At 40.3% G+C, this 8362-nt stretch overlaps 2 protein-coding genes across 2 annotated transcripts in view; one reads left to right on the forward strand and one right to left on the reverse strand.

The window, feature by feature from the left end:
• LOC102205904 (hexokinase-1) overlaps window positions 1-6116 on the forward strand; it is an 18499-nt gene extending 12383 nt beyond the window's left edge. The window contains exons 13-21 of the mRNA XM_005733251.1: window positions 308-456; window positions 1302-1421; window positions 1656-1751; window positions 1840-1939; window positions 2027-2210; window positions 2332-2487; window positions 2709-2796; window positions 3020-3165; window positions 4214-6116. Of these exons, the coding sequence (XP_005733308.1) occupies window positions 308-456; window positions 1302-1421; window positions 1656-1751; window positions 1840-1939; window positions 2027-2210; window positions 2332-2487; window positions 2709-2796; window positions 3020-3165; window positions 4214-4361 (1187 nt within the window). The 3' untranslated portion in view covers window positions 4362-6116. The remainder of the gene's footprint in view (window positions 1-307; window positions 457-1301; window positions 1422-1655; window positions 1752-1839; window positions 1940-2026; window positions 2211-2331; window positions 2488-2708; window positions 2797-3019; window positions 3166-4213) is intronic.
• Window positions 6117-7746: 1630 nt separating this feature from the next.
• tacr2 (tachykinin receptor 2) overlaps window positions 7747-8362 on the reverse strand; it is a 10697-nt gene continuing 10081 nt past the window's right edge. The window contains exon 9 of the mRNA XM_013910891.1: window positions 7747-7756. Within this exon, the coding sequence (XP_013766345.1) occupies window positions 7747-7756 (10 nt within the window). The remainder of the gene's footprint in view (window positions 7757-8362) is intronic.

The following is an 8362-nucleotide window of genomic DNA, read 5'->3' on the forward strand; positions in this document are numbered from 1 at the left end:
GTTCGGGAAGAAGGAACCGTTGGCTTCACTACTTCACACCTTTTCTTTCTGCAACTCTTGCAGCTTTAACAAAAAAAATATGTTTTTCTTAATAGAACAGCTTCAGCTCTGTACACACACAGCAACACACATGTACCCACATAACTGTATGAATATTATGGAAAACCTATGGCCATAAGATAAAAGATTAGTCTGTTTATTCTGTTTTTCAAGCTTACATTGCCTATTAAGTCTTTTCCTAATACGTTTGAATGTTTTGACCGCTGGTCATTTATCTTTCTCTTGTTTTGTTTATCTGTGTGTCCAGAACATGGTGATTTCCTGGCTTTAGATTTAGGAGGAACCAACTTCAGAGTTCTGTTGGTTAAAATTCGCTCTGGGAAGAGGAGATCAGTGGAGATGCACAACAAGATCTACGCTATTCCTCTCGAAGTGATGCAGGGCACAGGGGAGGAGGTGAGATAAACAGCCTGTAATCTAGAGTTAACGGTGTAAAATTATACCGGCAGGTAACTGCGACGAAAGGAGGACTGGTGAATATCTCCCCGTTAAATAGAGGGTAAAGATTAGGATGGTAGATGGGGGATGTGAGGCTTGTTGGTTTAAGAGATAAGTAAATAGGATAGAAGCTGGGAGGAGGGTCAAAAGTTTAGGGACAGACAATTAGAGAGGGACAATTAGAAAAGTTGACTGGCTTAGATTGGCATCGAGTTGACAATCTCTAAAACAGAGAACTTTAAACTTAACCCTTAAGAACCAGCTTAAGCTAATCCAGTCACCTTTGACTTCTTTAGTCTCACTCCTCTGGAAACAGGACAGGAGAGTGATATTTAACAGATGCTCTTTACAATAGGATAATTTTAACACCTTTACAGCATGTGTTATGTATTTTAGTGTTATCACATGTTTCTCAGTAATTCTCAGAGGTCCCATTATTCAAAGCAAGTGACCATTAATGAATCAGATTTGCCACGCAGATCATTTTAAATGTCTTTGAAATCATCTGTGTCCTAATATAACAATGCATTTCACACACAATGCATCAGATTAGTGCATGGGCAAAAAAATAATAAATTTAACCACAACACTCTAAACTGCATCATTCTTGAATTCCTCTAATTGAAATTATGCAGCGTTTTGGATGTTAATTATCACAGTACATGCAGAGAGAGACTTTCCTCTGGTTTCTGTGATAAGGAGCAAATACGGCCTTATGGCGTAAAGTGCTTTGAGTCATCATTAAGACTAGTGATGTACTTTACAAATGCAATTTTTAATGTGTCACTTTTTTATTTTTCCAGTTGTTCGATCACATCGTGCACTGTATCAGTGACTTCCTGGACTACATGGGGATGAAGAATGCCCGTCTTCCTCTGGGCTTCACCTTCTCCTTCCCCTGCCGACAGACCAGCCTGGACGCTGTGAGTAATACTCCTGCTTCTTCGTCTTTTATGTACAGCCCTGTACTTTCTTCTATACTCTGAGAGTCTTAAACTGGCTGTATTGCAAACTAAAGCTGTGATTTATGCATAACTTGTCCACCGTTAAGCAACATCAAGAGGGAAAAAAAGCCAAATAGCATTTCATGAACTGATGCCTGAGCCATCCATGAAGTTGTCACATGATAAACTAAACTTGTGTGAATCTGTGTACAGGGCATCTTGGTGACATGGACCAAAGGCTTCAAGGCGACAGACTGCGAAGGGGAAGATGTGGTGGGACTGTTGAGGGACGCCATTAAGAGGAGAGAGGTATGAGGATATGAGGAGCAGCATCACTCAGTACAACATGGAATCATGGTGTTTTTGTGGCACGTCATATTGTTTGTCTGGTCTGAAGGAATTTGATCTGGACGTGGTTGCTGTAGTGAATGATACAGTGGGAACCATGATGACCTGTGCCTATGAAGAACCCACCTGTGAAGTTGGTCTTATCGCCGGTTAGTTCACCTTAAAGTAACACTTGTTTTTATAAAATATTCAGCTTTTTTGTGCTATATCTATATAATGCGTCTCTCTGATTACAGGTACTGGCAGTAATGCGTGTTACATGGAAGAGATGAAGAACGTTGAGATGATTGAGGGCGATGAGGGACAGATGTGTGTCAACATGGAGTGGGGAGCTTTTGGAGACAACGGATGCCTGGACGACATCAGGACAGAGTACGACCGTTCTGTGGACGACTTCTCCCTAAACCCGGGGAAACAAAGGTGCCTCATACACACCATCCCATGCTTGAAAAGATACAGGGCATTCATTCATATCTTTGAGGTGCATGTAAATACCGTATATTTATGTTTCCTTTGTCTTTGCTTGAATTCTGCATTTTAGATATGAGAAAATGATCAGCGGCATGTACCTCGGTGAAATCGTGCGGAACATCCTCATCGACATGACCAAAAAAGGATTCCTGTTCAGAGGACAGATTTCTGAAACACTAAAGACCAGAAGCATCTTTGAAACAAAGTTCCTGTCACAGATAGAAAGGTAAACAATGAACGCTATATTTGCTTGCGTCTAATAAGAGTGTCAGTTCACCCTTCCACGAGATAAGAAGTCACCTGGACAGGAGATTATACTCCATTAGCACCGCTTGCTATCGTACCACTGATTGTGTTGTCTATTTAATGATAAGATATTGCTCCTGTCTCCTTACTAAAGTTTCATTTGTCATCTTTTAATGACTTTCTGTTTGTGTCTTTGTACAGTGACAGATTGGCTTTGCTGCAGGTGCGATCAATCCTGCAACACTTGGGCCTGGACAGCACCTGTGATGACAGTATCATAGTCAAAGAGGTAAAGAAGAGTTAGTTAGTTAGTAATCAAAGTCTTAGACTTGCATTTGGACACTGAGAGAGAACCATAATACTATCTTGTTAGCCTTATTTTATGAAAGACTATGTGACACAGGAGTAGGAGAGAAACTGAAACTTAGGCTGTATTTGTTCTCAGTTTGACTGATATGTACTTGTGTGGCTCAAAAAGCTGTTGCAATAATGATAAATGTCTTCTTTGTTAGGTTTGTGGAACAGTGTCACGTCGTGCAGCTCAGCTATGTGGCGCAGGAATGGCGGCAGTGGTCGATAAGATTAGAGAGAACCGTGGACTGGACCATTTGGACGTCACCGTAGGGGTAGACGGGACCCTGTACAAATTACATCCACAGTAAGTTTAATCCATTAATTTATTTATTATTTCATATGTTAAAAATAATTCACTGGCAACTGAAGTGAAGTGGCATATGATGACCTCATAAGCTGCTGTGTTATGTCACCATTTTCACAAAAAGGTATCTTTGTAGTCATGGTGATAAATTTATTTGGAAGTAAGCTAAATAAGCTAAAAGTAAGCATTTGACATTAAATAGCAGTCGCAAGATAGCCAATGCAGTCAAAGTAGCATATTAACTAAAGCGTACACATAGCACAGAGAGTCTTGTGTCAAGTTGAGTCCTGCTTCAGTCCTGTTATAACTGCATATGAGATTCACTGCATGTGTTGCACAATGCAAGAGAAAAACCTCAGGTTAAGTAAATATTCTCTGCTCGTTTGTTCTTATGTCCAGTGTCACCACAAGAGCACTACTTAGGAGACATAGTCATTAATAGGTCATTGGTTTGGACATGTTTTCGAACGAACGAATCAGTGGCAAGTTGATTTATTGTGCCTTAACCCTTGAGCTGACACATAAGCTTTCCTTTATTTATAAGATGGTGGTGCAGATCCGATTTTAAACTGTCATTAACTCTCCAAATCCCGTGTGGAAAGTCTGTGTGATGGCTGATTGCATTGTTTTGTGAAACCAGTCCACATAATACTCCTGTGAATTCAAAGCTAGCAAGTAGCTATCTCCTGCACACCCCGAAACATCTCCACTGTGGTACTGCAGCTGATAGAAATGAGCTCCTGCTGTGTGCTAAAACTGAGGAAGCAAAACTGCAGGCAGTGTCCGTATCTGATTCTCTGATTTCTTTTTTGGATGTGTGAAAACAACTTTTATTTTATGCTAAGCTATGCAAAAAAGCCTGTTTCCCGGTTAGATAGTAGAGGCCTGGTTGTCTTTCTTTTGTTTTTGAACATGATTCATTTTGGCGAGGAGATGGTAAACCATACCTTCGCTCCCTCTTGTGTCACTGTCACACCCATTAACCGTATCATCAGACTGGCTCTTTTTGCTTTTCTGTCTAACATGTACATCCTCTGTCTCTGTGTAGCTTCTCCCTGATCATGCACCAGACGGTTAAAGAACTGGCTCCAAACTGTAATGTCAAGTTCTTGCTGTCAGAGGATGGAAGTGGAAAAGGAGCTGCACTCATCACAGCCGTGGGCTGCCGGCTAAGACAGGAGCTGAACAGCAAATAGAACATTTTCTGCATCTCACTGTTAACTCATCCCCTCTCCTGCCCCAGTTCTCAACCATTGTCTCCTTTCCTCCTAAATCAAACAAGACCAGTCGACATATCACGCTCCGGTAGCTGCTTTAGTCCGTCTACGTGAGGCAGAGAAAAGGAGAGGTTTTCTCTCTGTTGTGGTTAGATTTATTAACAGCACCCAGTCTCTTAAGGATATTGCAAGTTTGCAATTTCTGTGGATAAAACACGCACAAGTAACCCTTTGTCTTTTTTTTTAATGCAGGACAGTCGCATGCCTGTAAACCCCCTTTGTCTCCATCTGGAGGAATTCTCTGGTAACTGCATTCTGTTATAAGTTGCAGGTCAGCACACCAGTTGCAGAGAAACATCGCAGATTGATTCTTTTAACTTGTTCAGTAGAAACAAAAACATAAAAACGCTCTTTTAGACCAAAGTCTGTGTGTCTGCTGTAGATTACGCGCGTATGTACAGGAAAGCATGAAAGGGATGCGATATATAAATGTGTACTGAGATGAAAGGGAATCTTTTTTTTCTCTTCTTTTCTTTTCTTTATTTTATTTTATTTTATTGCTTTTTTTTGGTATTTGATATCTTACCCACATATAAAACAATGTTATAAATACATTGTTGTTATTTATTGTATTTTTATATATCGGGAGATGTTGAAGAAAAATGTTACTGTTGCAAAATATGATGCACACATAAGAAGCCAGCGAAGAAGTTCCCTCACATGGTACCTGTCCTGTATTTATGTGCTCAAGCATGACAGAAGAGGGACTTCTGCAGTGGCAGATTTAGAGAACCAAGTGATGCTCAAAGTCAACGCCCACACGTCTTTTAGCATTTAAAGTTCATTCCATCCTGTTCTTTGTTCTGTTTATGTTTCCTAAAAACATTTCTCCTCTGGTCCTCTCCGGCCCACCTGCAGTTGCTCCCTGCTCCACGGTTTGAGAACCACTGGTCTTATCTAAGAGAGCAGTATCTTTTTATTGTCTGTAGTGTAAACTATGTGTCCTGTTGTTGGTACCGGTCAAAGCTGCTGTTAGTGTGTTCATTTCTTAAGAAGTCCTGGCTAACCTCATCACCATGATGATACCTTAACAGCTATTTGATTATGAAACAGAAATGTGGTGCTAACACGGATGCCAGGGGAATAACAACAGCAGCCATAGTGTGTATAAACTCACATGAACATTACAGAACTTTTAAAAGAGTTTTAAAATGTTGGCCAATAATAAAAGCACGTACTCTACTCGCCCCTTTAATATCACCATGTGCTCCTAAAAGCTCAGGAGGAAAGCTAAGGTAACTACTGTCAGGCTCATTCATGTAGCATAACTTATGCAAATTGATATTTATTTTCATTGTGTTAAAAGCAAAAGGGGAAAAAAAAGTCTCAAAGTTACGACGGCTTAGATTCATTATGAAGCAATTAAAGAGCACAAGAAGAAAATATTCTATTGTAAGATCAGTGGTGCCCGTGGAGGACGGGATATGGTTGAGATGCCACCTTTTTAAATATTCAAATGAATACCAGCTGAGCTAAAAGAATGTCCTTTCCTACCTTTTAGTCATATTGTATGATTAAAGAAGTCAGGTAGCTCCTTTACTCTGCCTTCAGATTGACCCCAGAATGTCCAGTCGCACACAAACGCTTGAATCTGTGTGATTCTGCTAATAAAGGATGTATCTGTCCCACATCGCCAATCAGTCACTTAATAAAGTCAAACCTGTGTAAACATGATGTCGTGGTTGGTTTGTTTTTGTTTGTGCATTGATCATTTAGCACTCACGTAGTTGTGAATCTCTTCAGTGGTGTTACAAATGTATTCAGTGTGAGCTAAAGGTCAAAGCAACCCTGCGGTGCTGAAGTTGCACACTTAGAGCTCTGTTAACAGCTACAGCAGTTATAATTCAGGCGTTAGATGGGGCACAAATAAATGTGTGTCAGTACTTCCTGTATTGTAACTTTATTAGCACTGTCACATTATTTAAACTTTTTTATTTCAGCCACAGACGACAAAAATCCTGCTTCGTATAGACAACAAGACACTTCACACAACCACAGTGCGTGCTTAAAACATCAAAAAGTTGCCAATAATCAAACGTTTTTACTTCATCCTGAAACCTAATGCTCACAGGTTACAATATTTAAAGCGTCATTATCTGACTCTTAACTGTGCGACAACCACAAGTTTCATATTTACTTCTGGGTATTTTACATGAATGTCTTCAGTAGATAGCATCACTATGTTTCACATTTGATTGTACTAAGTAGCGGCACTTGAATTTTTAATGTAGACTTTATCCAGTGAACTCACAATATAAGAGGAAAAATACTGTATTAATGTGCACCATGTAACAAATGTGTGAAGGGGGAAAGAACTGCACAGCAACAAATACATGCAAAACCAGACAACTGATTAATTTAAGGCATAAATGGGAGAAGGAGGCGTATTTACGGCGATTTTCTGACATCACTTTGAGCTTTAATTGATCTCTGAATGTTTTATGAGTCCTCAATATGAGTAAAAGCCAGACTAAAAAGACTAACTACGCTGTTGCTGCCAATTCTGAATCCCAACAAACTTAATGAGTGAATTACTTTGATTATCGAGAGTTAATATAGAAGAGAAATTAAATAAAACGCCCATTTTAGCTTAATTGTTAAAGAAAGTCTTATATCAAATGAAGACGCTACACAACAACATTGTTAAGGGTTTGGACTGTTTGTCCGTTCTCTGCACAAGAAAACCAGTAACCACAGTTAAATGTTTCCAGTAACACTTGAATGTCCAAGATGGAGGAAAGAGAGCATGTAGAGGTCTGGACGGCAACGGGGGAGGACACTTTTGGAGTCGAATACACTTCTAAAAACATGAAGGGAACACTTGATCATCACACTATGACACAAAGTCAGTTCAGCTTCAGGGAAATCAGTCTGTCCAGTTAGGATGACAGTCACAGCCGCTGCACTGGAGGAGCATCAAGTGGCCTCAGACCACTGCTCCTTCCTTAACCCTTTTCTCTTGTTTTAATTTTTGCTAGCGTCCTTGACACTACTATTTGCATGAAATTGTACCTGCATCCCATTTAGGATGCAAACGTAGTCCACCTCCTCCAGTAGATGTTTGCTGTGTATCCCAGCACAGTCCCGAGAGTGTGGAGGAGATACCAGGAGGAGACAGGCTGTGCCACAAGGAGAGCTGGACAGAGCTATAGAAAAGCAACGACCTAGCAGCAGGACAAGTATCTGCTTCTTTGCTCTAAAGAGGGTGAGGAGGAGTACTGCAAGAGCTCTACAAAATAAGGCTACTGATGTGCATGCCCCTGACAAAACTGTTAGAATTAGACCTACAACGGTCTTATGTCCTTTAGTGAGACCTGTGCACACTGAGCATATATGACAGCTTTTAAAGAGATTGTGGACGCCATGATAAACATGACCTTTTGGCAGTGGGTCAGTGATAGTCTGGGGAAGCATATCCTTGGAGGCTTGCACAGACCTCCACCTGCTTGGTCAGTGATACCCTGACTGCTATATGATACCAGAGAGAAATCCTCAGACTGACTGTCAACTAGCCAAATAGATTATCAAGTAACTCACTGATGCCTTGAAACAAATCTGGGAGGAGATCTTCCAGGATACTATCCAGTATCTCATCAGGAGTATATCCAGACATATCCAGTAAACATTACCGAGGCACATTATGACACAAGCTGGAACAGCCTGTGAATTTATGTTTGACTTTGGTGTGAGGATTTTGGTTTCCACTTTTACTTCACTTTAATTACACAAAGTATATCAGTAAAGGTTATCTGACCACGATGAAAACATATTTTAGTGTTCGCGTAATTTCTTGGAGCAGTGTAAATAGATCAAAGTTGGATTAATCTACACACAGCCCCAATGTTTCAGTGGCATAATTAAATGTTTTGCATGTGCTGCAATAGCTTGATAGTCACATTCATTCATCCATCGTGTATTAT

This window comes from Pundamilia nyererei, unplaced genomic scaffold (genome assembly GCF_000239375.1).
Source record: "Pundamilia nyererei isolate P.nyererei 1_Seehausen unplaced genomic scaffold, PunNye1.0 scaffold00051, whole genome shotgun sequence".
Taxonomy (NCBI): domain Eukaryota; kingdom Metazoa; phylum Chordata; class Actinopteri; order Cichliformes; family Cichlidae; genus Pundamilia; species Pundamilia nyererei.